This window comes from Felis catus, chromosome A3 (genome assembly GCF_018350175.1).
Source record: "Felis catus isolate Fca126 chromosome A3, F.catus_Fca126_mat1.0, whole genome shotgun sequence".
NCBI classification, from domain to species: domain Eukaryota; kingdom Metazoa; phylum Chordata; class Mammalia; order Carnivora; family Felidae; genus Felis; species Felis catus.
In genome coordinates this window covers 10,455,913-10,470,287 of record NC_058370.1, presented here as the reverse complement: position 1 = coordinate 10,470,287, position 14,375 = coordinate 10,455,913, and the positions used below count along the sequence as shown (strand labels likewise).

General features: G+C 50.5%; 1 protein-coding gene and 1 long non-coding RNA gene across 4 annotated transcripts in view; one reads left to right on the top strand and one right to left on the bottom strand.

Moving 5' to 3' along the window:
• ATP9A (ATPase phospholipid transporting 9A (putative)) overlaps positions 1 to 14,375 on the bottom strand; it is a 130,785-nt gene that overhangs the window by 26,675 nt on the left and 89,735 nt on the right. For all 3 annotated transcript variants that reach the window (XM_023251092.2, XM_019826353.2, XM_006929657.3), the window contains exon 15: positions 8,169 to 8,330. In XM_023251092.2, the coding sequence (XP_023106860.2) occupies positions 8,169 to 8,330 (162 nt within the window). The remainder of the gene's footprint in view (positions 1 to 8,168; positions 8,331 to 14,375) is intronic.
• Positions 248 to 2,152, top strand: LOC123384271. The gene is made up of 3 exons (XR_006595081.1): positions 248 to 436; positions 1,067 to 1,123; positions 1,600 to 2,152. It is a non-coding gene; the product is annotated as an uncharacterized LOC123384271 (long non-coding RNA).

Below are 14,375 nucleotides of genomic sequence, written 5' to 3'. Positions count from 1 at the left end.
TCCCGTTACTCGCTTCCTCCCACTCGGTTCATCACAAGGTTACCTCGCTCCCATACGATGGCGAGATCACGCTGTACGTGTACGGAGAGCTGCCAGTTGCGCGGCATTGTTTTGGGGCCTCATCTTTTTCCACTGTGGTCTCATCCTGGCCCCTGTTCAAAGGCCTCTTCTATGCAAACAATGACAAGGGTCTGATCTACAGCACCGATCGGCCTCCATCGTTCCGCGTGGGACGGGCCGGGGGAGGGCAGTGGAACATCTACACGCAACAGAAATAAGGCGGGCGACGGCAGCCTTCCTTTCAGAGACACAAGCGCACGAGCCCCCAAGGAAACCCCCAGAAGGCAGAGACGCACGCCAGGGAAGGACTTTGCCTGCAAGTCCCTGCCAAGTGCCATCCAAGAGCTCGCACGCGTCGGGAGGGCTGGTGAGCGAGGTGAGTGAGCCCGTAACTGCCAACAGTCACCAAACCAAGATGTGTCACAGCGGAGCTGACATTCCCTCACCTCAGGTGACCGGGTGGGTATTTCCAAATAACCAGACAGGATATCTGGCTGCATGAGAACTAAGCTGCTGGCCCCGGCACAATTAACGTCTGGGGTGGGTTATTCTTCGTGAGGAGGCGTCTTGGCCTCTACCTAGGAGAGGAGGTCAACCCTGACTTGGGATGACCAAAATGTCTCCCAACTTTTTCGAATGTCCCCTTGGGGGCAAAATGGCCCCAGGGCGAGAACGGCTGCATTAGAAGAGTTTAGGGAGGTTTCTGGAGAATGGAGAACCTGTCCACTTGCCCCGAAGGCTGATTTCCACGGGTCAAAGGCAAGGATAAGGAGGGAGACAGGTCAGAAAACAAAACTTAGCAATAATACGCATGTCATTAAAGCCAGCCTAGCAAAGACAGATGCTCACAGACTGACTTTTAGTAGTGAGAAATGAAAAATGTGAAGTATCTGAGAATATTTAATCAAATAATGGTATATTTTTTCAACAAAACACCACGCATGCATTAAAATCATAAAAATCACACTTTACTAATATGAGAACATTTCCACATATTGTTCAACAGGGGGAAGAGTTTAGAAAGCCTCATGTGACGCTCAATGCCAAGTTCATACAAATGCGTGTGGGTATTTATACTCGTATACGCGTAGAAAAAAACTAAAAGGGAAAGTCTCTGAAGAGGGATGAATGGTTGGTCTTTGGTGGTGAAAACAAAGAACAATTTGAGCTCTTGATGTATGTATCTGTTCTGAATGCTTTAATTCAATGTCGAGTTGGTTTGTTTTCCATAACCTTGGAAGGGGGGGGTGCTATTTTAAAATAATGATAGATATAGGGGCGCCTGGATGGCTCAGTCGGTTAAGCATCCGACTTCAGCTCAGGTCATGATCTCACGGGTCATGAGTCCGAGTCCCGAATGGGGTTCTGTGCTGACAGCTCGGAGCCTGGAGCCTGCTTCGGATTCTGGGTCTGCCTGTCTCTCTGCCCCTCCCCCAATCATGCTTTGTCTGTCTCCCTCTTTCTCTCTCAAAAGTAAACATTTAAAAAAAAGTTTAATGATAGATTTTTCCCATCCAGTAAGTATCCCCTACTTCACAGGGCCCTGTTCTTGCTGTGAGAAGATGTGGACCCACATGTCATAAAATAGGACGTGTATCTGGGAATGAAAGCCCTTCACAGCTAAAGGAAGGGCGGATATATTGCTCACTTATCCTAGAACGGCTGATACTGGGTACTATCTGATGATGATTCAACCCTCGAATGACTTCAGCGGAGACCCCGGTCCTAGAACTTGAAAAAATAAAGGCTGGAACAAAAGCGATTCCGGAGGCGATTCATGACTCCGACTCCCCAGGAAACACCCCCACACACGATCCGTGCTGCAGCTGCCAGGCCACGTTCTTGACATCAGATGTGTGCTCAAGATACAGTCTAGAAGCCATGGGTCAGACCAGGTATGGGCCAGTGAGAAAAGCAGCAACAGCACGGGAGAAAAAGCTCCCCTCCCACCCAAAAGTTGGAATCAGGGACACAAAAATCCCTTAGAATGTGTCATTTTCAAAGCACATTCGGGGCCCCTAGGTGGCTCAGTCAGTTGGGTGTCCGACTTTGGCCCAGGTCATGATCTCACAGTCCGTGGGTTCGAGCCCCACATCGGGCTCTGTGCTGACAGCTCAGAACCTGGAGCCTGCTTTGGATTCTGTGTCTTCTTCTCTCTGCCCCTCCCCCACTCATGCTCTGTCTCTCTGTCTCTCTCTCTCAAAAAATAAGTAAATAAATGTTAACAAAAATTCAAAGCACATTCAGGCTGTGACACTGGGTCATCAGAACAGCAGCTCATGGAGCTGTTTCTTCTGTGGCTCCCAATGACCCCTACTTCCTCCCAATGACCCCCTACTTCCTCCCAATGACCCCTAGTCCCTCCCATGACCCCTACTTCCTCCAAAGACCCCTACCCTCTCCAATGACCCCTACCCCCTCCAAAGACCCCTACCCCCTCCAAAGACCCCTACCCCCTCCAATGGCCCCTGCCCCCTCCAAGACCCCTACCCTCTCCAATGACCCCCGCCCCCCAATGACCCCTACCCCCTCCAAAGACCCCTACCCCCTCCAATGACCCCTACCCCCTCCAATGACCCCTGCCCCCCCTCCAATGACCCCTGCCCCCCCAATGACCCCTGCCCCCTCAAAAGACCCCTGTCCTTTCCAATGATCCCTACCCCCTCCAGTGACTCCTGCCCCCTCCAGTGACCCCTACTCCCTCCAGTGACCCCTACCCCCTCCAATGACCCCTACCCCCTCCAATGACCCCTACTCCCTCTAATGACCCCTACTCCCTCCAATGATCCCTACCCCCTCCAATGACCCCTACTCCCTCATACTCCATGCCCTGGTGAGACCCACTCCCACTGAGTGGGGGTTGGACACTGTAACCAGCTTCTAGTAAGCAAGGCAGAAGCGATGGGAGGCCAGTTCTGACATCAGGTTGCAAAGACTCTGCCCTCCATCTTGCTCACTCTGATGAAGCCTGCCGACAAGGGAGCTGACCTACAGGGAGGCCGGTGGAACACTGAACGAGGGTGGCCTCCTACCAAAAGAGCGGGGAACTAAAGCCTTCCGTCCAACAACCGCAAGGAGCCGAATCCCACCCACAGCACTGATTTTATCTGGTTTTCAGCTGGATCCTGCCCCGGCTGAACCCCGGATGACAGCGGCCTGTGAGAAACCACAGGCCAGAGGACCCAGCGAAGCTGCACCCAGATTCCTGGCCCACAGACCCCGCGAGATACTACCTTCTACCGTTTTATACCGCTAAGTGTGGGGAAATCTGCCAAGCAGAACACAGGACACAGTACTCCAGCATTACTAGGGGTGCTCCACAAGCTTTTTGATGCCCCACTCACCACACCCAAAGTCCCAGGTCGTAGTGGTTAAAGAGCCTGGACTTGGGGGCCATATCGCCTGGGGTCCAGCCCCAGCTCCGCCATTATCCAGCTGTGTGAACGTGGGGAGAAGGCTGAGCCTCCCACCCTTCCATTTTCTCCTTTGTCAAATGCCAATCAAAACGGTACCTACCTCGTTGGCTTATGCTAAGGCTTAATGAGTGAGCTTCTGGAAATCCTTTAGAACAGCCACTGGCACACAACGAGCATCATTAAACGCTACCTGTCATCACGTTATTGCTGTTCCTACAGCCGTTACCATCCCTACTGTCGCTGGCACCTCTGCTCCTAATTACCCTGATCGCTAAGTACTCACACTACTGTTACCAACTTACTATAATAGAACCTACAGCTCTTTGATCTTTCAGGCATAACACACTTGGGTACATCAAGGTAGAGGGGAGTCTCCTTTCTTTTAAAGACCAAACCAAAAAGAGGAGTCACATTCCGAAGTTGCCCAGGATTGAGCAGGGTTTACCCCAATCAAGCCGAATAATGTGAAAAACCTTACAAATACCAAGGAGCCATCCCAAGACCAAAACAGATCTGGATGGGACGAAAGTGATCTGCACTTTTAAAGCTCCCTTGGAGCACCTGGGTGGTTCAGTCAGTTAAGCATTCGACTTCAGCTCAGGTCATGATCTCGCGGTCCATGAATTCGAGCCCCGCGTCAGGCTCTGTGCTGACAGCTCAGAGCCTGGAGCCTGTTTCGGATTCTGTGTCTCCCTCTCTCTCTGACCCTCCCCCATTCATGCTGTCTCTCCGTATCTCAAAAATAAATAAACGTTGGGGCGCCTGGGTGGCTCAGTCGGTTAAGCGTCCAACTTCAGCCTGGGTCACGATCTCGCGGTCCGTGAGTTCGAGCCCTGCGTCGGGCTCTGGGCTGATGGCTCAGAGCCTGGAGCCTGCTTCTGATTCTGTCTCCCTCTCTCTCTGCCCCTCCCCCATTCATGCTCTGTCTCTGTCTCAAAAATAAATAAACGTTAAAAAAATTTTTTTTAAATAAATAAATAAATAAATAAATAAACGTTAAAAAAGAAATTAAAGCTCCCTTGGTAATTCTGATGATCCACGAACTGTAAGAGTGACTGAACACAGTGGTTTATGAACACGGGGATCCCAGGCTTCCCAGCAAGGAAAGGGATTCTCTGAGCACAAGAGCAAATGGTGAAACAAGACGTTGAAAAAAAATCCTAAAAGTCTGACACTGTAGAATATTGGTGAGGATGTGGAGGAATGGGGAGCCCAAAATTAGTACAAGCACTTTAGGAAAGAGTTGATGATGGATCTGGTAGCGTTAAAGATGTATATATCACCAACCCAGCAACCTGACCTCTGGACATATTCACATTATGTACAACGGAGGCCACAACAGACAAGGACATGCGGCAGTGCTGCTTCTAATGGCAAAAAAGTGGCAACTAGCTCAATACGTATCAACAGGGAACTCCAGGAGACTTAAGGAAGAGAGGTGTATTCATACAGCACAACACTGTAACACGGCTAAAATTAACAAAGTAAGATGAAAAGTATGAACATAAAGTCCTTTTAAATGTTAAAAACAGGGGTGCCTGGGTGGCTCAGTCGGTTGAGCATCCAACTTCGGCTCAGGTCATGACCTCGCGGTTCATGCTGACAGCTCAGAGCCTGGAGCCTCCTTCGGATTCTGTGTCTCCCTCTCTCTCTGCCCCTCCCCCGCTTGTGCTCTGTCTCTCTCTCAAAAATAAATAAACATTAACAAAATTTAAAACAGGAAGTGGGATTATGATATGATGCCACTCATACAAAGAATAAAAATATGCACCACCATAATACACGTTACTTATACCCAAACATGTCTGATAATAGTATTTTAAAATTCATTAAAATTTTGAATTTGGTGCAGGAATAGAAAGGAAGCATATTCAGGAGGGGCAGATGGGCCTTCAGTTGAACACACAATGTTTTATTCCTTTAAAAACTTTTTTAGGGGTACCTGGGTGGCTCCATCGGTTAAGTGTCCAACTTCGGCTCAGGTCATGATTCCACGGTTCATGAGTTCAAGCCCCACGTCAGGCTCTGTGCTGATAGCTCAGAGCCTGGAGCCTGCTTTGGGTTCTATGTCTCCCTCTCTCTCTGCCCCTCCCCTCTCACTCTCTGTCTCTGTCTCTCTCTCTCTCAAAATAAACATTTAAAACAATTTAAATAAATAAATAAAAATGAAAACGTTTTAAAACTACAATACCCACAAAAACATGGATGAATCTTACAAATATAAATTTGAGCAAATGTACTCAAACATGAAAAGGAAACTACTGCATGATTTCTATAAAGAAAAAATCTCAAAAAAGAGATTAATCAGTGGTAGAAATCAACAGGGTGGTCATATCCCTGTGAGGAGAGAGAGGGATGTAGGTGACCAGGAAGGGGCACAAGGGAGTTGCTGGGGGTGACAATGGGTGGGATTCTGATCTTTGCTCTGGATGCTGGTGACGTGGGTGTGCTAACTTTGTAGACACCTGAGCTGCACGCTTATGATGTTTGCACGGTTCTCTGTGCAGGTTATACTGCAATTCAAGTTTCAAAATGTATAACAACACAATTTGAAATAAATATGACAAAATGATGCTGCTGAACGATCGCCGTATTTTCCCGATAACTTCAGTGACTGTACGAATGAAAAACCATTGAAAATACTGAATTACAACAAGGATGCCAAGGCCACTCAGTGGATAAACAACGGTCCCTTCACCAAATGGTGCTGGAACAACGTTTGCACACGTGCGAGAGGATGAAACTGAACCCCTACCTCACACCATATACAAAAATTAACCCCAAAGGGATCGATGACTGAAAGAGCCAAAACTACAAAACTCTTAAAAAGATACATAGGGGGGCGCCTGGGTGGCGCAGTCGGTTAAGCGTCCGACTTCAGCCAGGTCACGATCTCGCGGTCCGTGAGTTCGAGCCCCGCGTCAGGCTCTGGGCTGATGGCTCACAGCCTGGAGCCTGTTTCCGATTCTGTGTCTCCCTCTCTCTCTGCCCCTCCCCTGTTCATGCTCTGTCTCTCTCTGTCCCAAAAATAAATAAACGTTGAAAAAAAAATTAAAAAAAAAAAAAGATACATAGGAGTAAATTTTCATGAGCTTGGATTTAACAATAAAGTCTTGGATATGACACCTAAGAGCAACAAAAGAAAAAAATAGATAAATTAGGCTTCACCAAAATTAGTAACTTCTGTGAATCAAAGAAATTTTATCAAATAAAGTGAAAAGACAAAAAAATAAAAATAAAAAGACAACCTAGAGAGAAAGAGAAAATATTTGCAGAACATCTCTCTGATAAGGGTCTAATAGCCACACTATATAAAGAACACTTACAACTCAACAATGAAGACAACCAAATTAAAAGGCGGGCAAAGGATTTGAATACGCATTTCTCCACAGAAGATATAAAATCGGCCAATAAGCACATGAAAGTATGCTCAACATCGTTAGTCATAAAGTTAATGCAAATCACAACCTCAGCGAGATACCACTTTGCAGCCACAAAAACAGCTCTAATCAAAATAGTGAAGAAGGAAAATAAAAACTGTTGACGAGGATGTGGAGAAACCGGAACCTTCCTACATTGCTGGCGGAATGCCAAATGGTGCAACATGACAGAAAACCATTTGGAGGTTCTTCATAAAGCTAAAAGATGGAATTATCCAGCAAGTGGGTAATGGACCCAGCAGGACCCAGCAACTCCACTCCTAAGTATATACCCCAAAGAGCTGAAAACAGATCTTCAAATCCTTGTACACGAATGCTCAAAGTAGCACCATTCCCAACAGTCAAAAGGTGGAAACAACCCAAGTGTCTTTCAACAGATGCAGCCATAAAAAGGAATGGCGTTCAGGGCGCCTGGGTGGCTGAGTCGGTTGAGAGTCCGACTTCGGCTCAGGTCATGATCTCGCAGTTCGTGGGTTTGAGCCCCGCACAGGGCTCTGTGCTGACAGCTCAGAGCCTGGAACCTGCTTGGGATTCTGCGTCTCGACCCTCTTTCTCTGCCCCTCCCCAACTCATGCTGTCTCTGTCTCAGAAATAAACATTAAAAAAAAAAAAAAGGAATGGAGTTCTGATGTCTACTACAAAGTGAATAAACCTGGACAACATTATGCCGGATGGGTCACATGTCACAGGTATGCAGTTACACGAACCATCCGGCGTAGGTAAATCCCTAGAGACGGAGAGCAGAGCAGTGGTTCCGGGACTAGAAGAATGCGGGGCCGCTACTTCACGGGTAGGAGGATTCCTTTTAGGGTGACGAAGATGTTTTGAAACTTGACGGCAGTCCTAAATGCCGCTGAGTTACTGGTTCGCTGATGTCAACCTCACCTCGAGAGAGATATGTCGAGTTCAACAAAAGCGTACAGAATGAGAAGTGTATTATTACCAAGAAACGCCCCATCTGCATACGTTAGACCTTTCCCTCTAGAACGTTAGACCTTTCCCTCTAGAACGTTAGACCTTTCCCTCTAGAACAAGGTTAACCAGAAGCCGATCAGCTCTCCGAGGTCTTGTCCGCCTGAGGGACTGATATCGTTTCTGCTCAGGCAATTACATTCTCTTCTGAGTATGGACAACAGACGTCACGATCAAGAGGGTAGGAAAGGGTTAAGAAAGGACGCGGAGCTACAGGGGCACAAGCAGCCAGCCAGCTTGAGTTGTTTACTCACTTGAAGTCTGAAGGAGGGTAACTCACCCGCACGATGATGCCCATGCGCTTGCTTTCGTAGGTGAAAGGGAAGATCTGTAAGATGGTGAAGTTCAGGATCTGGTCGCCAGGGGTCCTCAGCTGCATGGAAGACTGGTCCCGGCCCACCAGGGTCAGCCCCACACTTTCGGTCCACTGTACGAGGGCCACCTAAACGGGACACAGGGTCGAAATCAGACACGCCGCCCAGGGCCCCGGCTCACAGGTCAAGCAAATGAACACAAGGGTGGAACTGGGAGCGGAGACGGGGCACAGGCAGCCACTGGGGCCCCGGGGGAGGCTGGGCCGGCCCGCGACGGCCTCGGCTCCTCCGGGCCTGCGGGTGCCCACCTCCCAGCTGCCCTCGGCGCGGTACAACTCACCTTCTCTTCCGGGCCCAGAGGCAGGCTGCGTGCCAGGGCCGTGGCAGAGGGAACGCACAGAGGGTCGGGAGCGACCGTGTCTGCGACACCTGCACGGAGCCCACGGCAACAGGCAGCCCCACGAGTAAGCAACCCGATAGGTGTCCACGGCCCTTCTCAGCCAGGCGGCTCTGCCCCCGAGGGGACGTGCGTCCACGTCCGGGGACACTGCTGGTGGTCGCAGCTGGAGAAGGGGGCGTGTGCCCGCACCTCCTGGCCTCCACCGTGAGGGGCTGTTAGACATCCCAACACACAGCAGAGATTTACCCCCGCCCCAGGAGACAGTCCTGCCCGTGGATGAGGACCCCGGTCTACACGGAAGAGGAAACAGGCGCTGGAGGAAGCTACTCATTCAGCTGCCAGGCCAGGGGGGTAACCTGGAGCTGCCTGGAGCATGAGCCCGCCCGGCACGCACTGCGCTTCCTGGGGGCGTGGCTTCTGTCGCCCCCTGGAACCTTCTTGCAGCCTCAGCGAGACTGGCTTCCCTTCAGGTCAAAGGGGGGGGGGGCGCAAACTCCAAGACAGGGACCGGACTGGTCATGCAAGAAAGTGAAGAGGGCAGGGTGGGGACGCGCCCGCATCACATCCACAGGGGCGGCGACCCCATGACCCCACGATGCACTGATGGAGGAGGCTACCCCCAAGGGGGCGCGGCCCCGGATGGCCAGAGCTTCTGGTTTCTCGAGAAAAGAACAGAAATCTGGACCTGTGCCTGAGATCTCCCTTTAAATATAAACAATTACTTTGCATGTTTTAAAAGCCTGTGAATCTGCAGGCGCCTGGGTGGCTCAGTCAGTTAAGCCCTCGACTCTTGATTTCGGCTCGTCATGATCTCACCGCTCATGGGACCGAGTCCCACACCGGGCTGTACACGGACAGCACGGACGGAGCCTGCTTGGGATTCTCTCTCTCTCCCTCTCTCTCTGCCCCTCCTCTGCTCATGCATGGCTCCCTCTCTCTTTCTCAAATAAATAAACATTAAAAAATAGTGATAAAAATAAAAGCCTGTGAACCTGGCCAGGGGCCTCCAGGAAGAGAAGGAAATACAAGGGGAAAAGGAAAACAACAGAGAGGGGAGCTGGGGAGGGGCTGGACAGTGCTGGGTCCCCACCCGGACTTGCCCTTCCCCCCTCCCCCACTGCCACAGGAAGGAGGCACAAGAGCGTGTGGAGCGCCCACGGGGTGCCTGACAGACACAGCCTAAATGACAGGGCCACCCGCATGCCCAGCAGGGAGCCCACTGAGCTAAGAATGACCCACTCCACCTGAGTGGATATGAAAAACCGGACTCAGAGAAGCAAGCAAGGTGGGAGGCTCCCGGCTGAAAGCAGCGACAGCCCGACGTGGGGTCTAATCCTGGGTCTAACGGAAACGGCCAACCCCAGATCAGCTGGGGGCCTGCCCTACAAGCACAGGGGCCTAGACTGGGGTACAAGTTCATCGGCCCATCCTCGGTGGTGCCTGGCCGCACTCAGGCATCCACCCGACACACTGTCACCGGCAGAAAGTTGAGACGTGCGGCAGGCAGAATAACGGCCCCCAAAGATGCCCACAACCTAATCCCGGGACCTGTGAACCCGTTACCTTGCACGGCCGAATGGCCTTGGCAGGGGTGATGAAGGTTAAGGACCTGGCCATCAGGAGCCACTCCTGGATTATGCGGGTGCGCCCAATGTAATCATAGGGGTCCTCAAAAGGCAGAACTTTCCTGGCCGCAGCAGAGAGGGAGTTGAGGGCAGAGGGAGGGTCAGAGAGAGGAGATGGCATCGGTTTTGAAGAGAGAGGCAGGGACATAAACCAAGGAACAGGGTAGCGTCTAGCTGCTGGGAAAGGCAAGGCAACAGATTCACCCCTGGGGCCTCCGGGAGGAAGAGAAGCGCCCCGGCCAACTGGTGAGCCCTAGATCGGACCTCTCACCTACAGGACTGTGATAAATTTGTAGTGTTTCCAAACAGCAGAAGTGCAGCAATTTGCTACAGCCAACGACAGGAAACGCACACAAGACGCTTCCAATTTTAATGCCCAACAAGCCGCCATTTTATTCCAAACCAAGCCCGAGAGGATGGAGTCTAGAAAAGGTACGCCCTCCCCCTTTCTTCTTATAAAGTGTAACTTTTAGGGAAGGAAAAGGAGGCAGCTTTTAGGACAGAGCAGACCTGGGGAGTGACAGAGGGTGACAGAGACGGGGTACCCAGGAGGTGCTCATTCTGAGATGCTTTACTATCTTTCAGCTGGGTGGTGGGTCACAAGGGGCCATCACTGTGTAAGTAACTGTGCAGTATTTCAGTGTCCCTGCAGGGGTGGAGGGCACCGAGAGTCACTTTCCCGGGGGATCACAGTTGCCCAAGCTTCTGCCTCACCAGGATGCTTCCGGAGCTCCCCCTTCCTTCTACCAAGAGATTCTGCACAGGCAGACACCTGCTACTCCGTGTTTCGGGAACCCCCAGGCTGTCCTGGGCTGCCCTGCTACTCCCTGGAGCGGGGAGGGGCGGGGGGGGGGGCACAGATCAAACCGGGGTTCTAGCTCCACTCTGCCCGCCCCCCGTCCCCACTCCCGCCAGGTGGCTTCTTTCCCATTTCTATCCGAGCCCTAAACATTCTGTGTATCTATCCTTAGTGGGTTCTGCTCAGATACCTAACTGGCTTTCTGCTGTGGCCAGTAACTGGATTTATGCTGGAACAAGAGGTTTGTCTTCAAGAAACTCTACTCTGCTCGAATTATGTCAGAACAAGTCAACCAGGATTCCCATGGACTAGCTTTCCCCTCTGACCGACAGAAGATACTGTCACACTGACCTCCTCCTGCAAAGGAAGGGCTAGTCTAGCAATGACTGTTTTTTGTCTTGTTTGCTAATAGTCTGCATCAGTCTTTGAAAAAAACCATTCATTGACTGGTCTGAGTCGATGACTCTTTCCATAGGGCTTGTCTTACCTGCAAACAATCATCTCTCCAAGTCTAAAATGATCAGTGAAGATTGGACACGCACAAAATGATCGCATCTCCATGTACACTGTTTATAGGGTGACACGTGTGATGGGCAATACTTCTATCTCCTACTTTCTCTCTCTCTGTACCACGGAAATATCTTCCTCATGTACCTGCATTTCTTTTCATTTAAAAAAAAAGTTTTTTTAACATTTATTTATTTTTGAGACAGAGAGAGACAGAGCATGAGCAGGGGAGGGGCAGAAAGAAAGGGAGACACAGAATCCAAAGCAGGCTCCAGGCTCCGAGCCGTCAGCACAGAGCCCGACGCGGGGCTCGAACTCAGAAACCATGAGCTCATGACCTGAGCCAAAGTTGGACGCTGAACCGACTGAGCCACCCACATGCCCCTCTTTTAAGTAAACACATATCTCAACACAACATATTACAAACACATAGGTACACACGAGCCAAAAAAACCCCTAAGTTTACATCCTCCTTTACACACCGATTCTGTAACAAAGAAAGATTCCTCTCGAGATGCCTTCAACCGTGACTGTCAGTGAAAAGGGGTTTTTTTCATTCTTGTTTCCAAGCTGCTGCTACACAGCCCCTCAAAAACCCATTTCATTGTTCTGAACAGATGTGAAAGGCCAGTGGTAGTGGGCTTCATGGAAATGCATTAACTCCCCCAAAGCCTGCTCTTAACTACAGTGGGAAGAATGCGGAACCCGGCAGTGGCTTCCAAGAGCACGTGGCAGTTCCCGCCTGGGCCAGCCCAGCCCCCTCGCCAGGGACCCTCAGGGCTGTACTGGAGGGACAGCCGGTCTGTAATTCCGAAATGGTGAGCACTGACAAGTGCCGCTGATGAGCGAAATACGCCTGTAGGCAAACATCTTCCAACCTCGATTTCTTCTGCAGCGAAGCCCTCAGGGGAGCGAAGGAACGAGCCACCGCCAGGCTTGCTGCTCCCCACCCTGGGTCCAACCTCCTCATTAAAACCTCCCCGGTCTCTCTGGGGACTGGTGCCCCCAGGACCTGAGCCCTACCAAGGGGGCGGGTCACTGATTCTCACCTTCTACTCTCTGGCCCACAGCGTTAATCTGAAGCTCCTTTCTAACAGAAATCCCCAAGGTCCTACGGAGAAGAGACTGGTTTGGCATCGGGGTGCTCCCCGACCCTTCTCAAATGCAGCAGGAACACACATTTCAGGGGTCAGGAGAGACCAACGCATGTCTTTGCGAAACAAGAGGACATGAAATGAGGTTACTTCTTATCCTGACGGATCCAAACCTCCGTTCAAGAGAATCACTCCATATCGTCCGATCAGAAAGGATTTGGGGGTCTTGAGTCTCATTGTCCCCAACAGCCAGAAGTCGGGGGGAGGGGGTGCTCTGAGACTTCAGGTCAGAATATCCAGAGGTCAGAGCAGCAGCAGCAAAAGAAACCCGTTAAGGTGAATGAATGAACAAATAAATTAACTCTACCAAATGGAAACGGAGAAGGGGGCGGAAGGCCGGGGAGTGGGGGCTCCTGAGTCGGCCGCGTGTTTTGGTTTGGGCCAGGAAATCAAAAGGACGGGCTGCTATGCTCCCTCCCCAAAATGCCCATCTGAAGAATTCAGGACAGAACGATCCATGAAAGGGCTTTTTCATCACTTGTGGGTCAGCAATAAACCACCTGTGACAAGTCTTAATAATTTTCCCTTTGTACCTGGGAAACGCGTGCTTGGGAAATACGCCAGGTCAGGCTAAAAAGCCTTGAATTCTTGTCAGGAGTAGGATACGCGGCCATCGTCAGAGCGTGCGTGAATCTGGTATCTCTGGTGGCCTTCGAGAGGATCAACACCCAGACTCGCAAAGACTAGCCAGTTCGCACTAATCCGGTCTTTCAAGACCATGAATGCATCCAGAGACCGAAGGTATTCTTAATTAGGAAGCTCAATGGACAATGCACTACCCGGGGGGGGGGGGGGGGGGGGGGGGGGGGGGCTGGACAGGGAGCAGACAGGAGTAAGGCTGGCCCCATGGGGGCAGGGGTAAACTGAGGCAGGAGCCACCCCGTTCGGCCAGCCACTGCCCAGGAGAAACTGGGCCCACTGTTTCCAGATCTGACCTTTCCCAAGAAAAGCTGACTTTTCTATAACATTAAGTGATTTAAAAAAAAAAAAAGGGGGCGCCTGGGTGGCACAGTCGGTTAAGCGTCCGACTTCAGCCAGGTCACGATCTCGCGGTCCGTGAGTTTGAGCCCCGCGTCGGGCTCTGGGCTGATGGCTCAGAGCCTGGAGCCTGTTTCCGATTCTGTGTCTCCCTCTCTCTCTGCCCCTCGCCCGTTCATGCTCTGTCTCTCTCTGTCCCAAAAATAAATAAACGTTGAAAAAAAAATTTTTTTTTAAATAAAAATAAAAAAATATTGCTGATTTTTTTTTTTTTTTTTTACCACACACAGCACGGAGCAAACAAAACACTGCCCCTGTTTTATTTATGAATCTTTGGGCAAGATGGTGGTTAAAAGGCCACTCCCTGATCCAAGTTTCTTTGACCCTGTACTTGAAATTCAGGCTCCTATCACTTAATCTGATGAAAATTTAGATTTGAAAAGAAAGAATGACATCATCTCCATAAAATCTTAGCCACTCAGAAATAACTTTGCCCTCAAGTCCATTCCGGGCCAACACTAACAAGAAACGGGACAGAACCGGCCCACCAACAGCTAATCCGAAGCATAAGTCATTTGATAGGTTTTCTACAGCGTCCCTAAAACATTCCCAACACCCCCTCTCTTCTGAGCAACCAACACCCTATTTCAAGATTCTTACCCCACTGGTTAATAAATAACATTGTCGCAGTGTTTTCTCCTTAAGTTCCT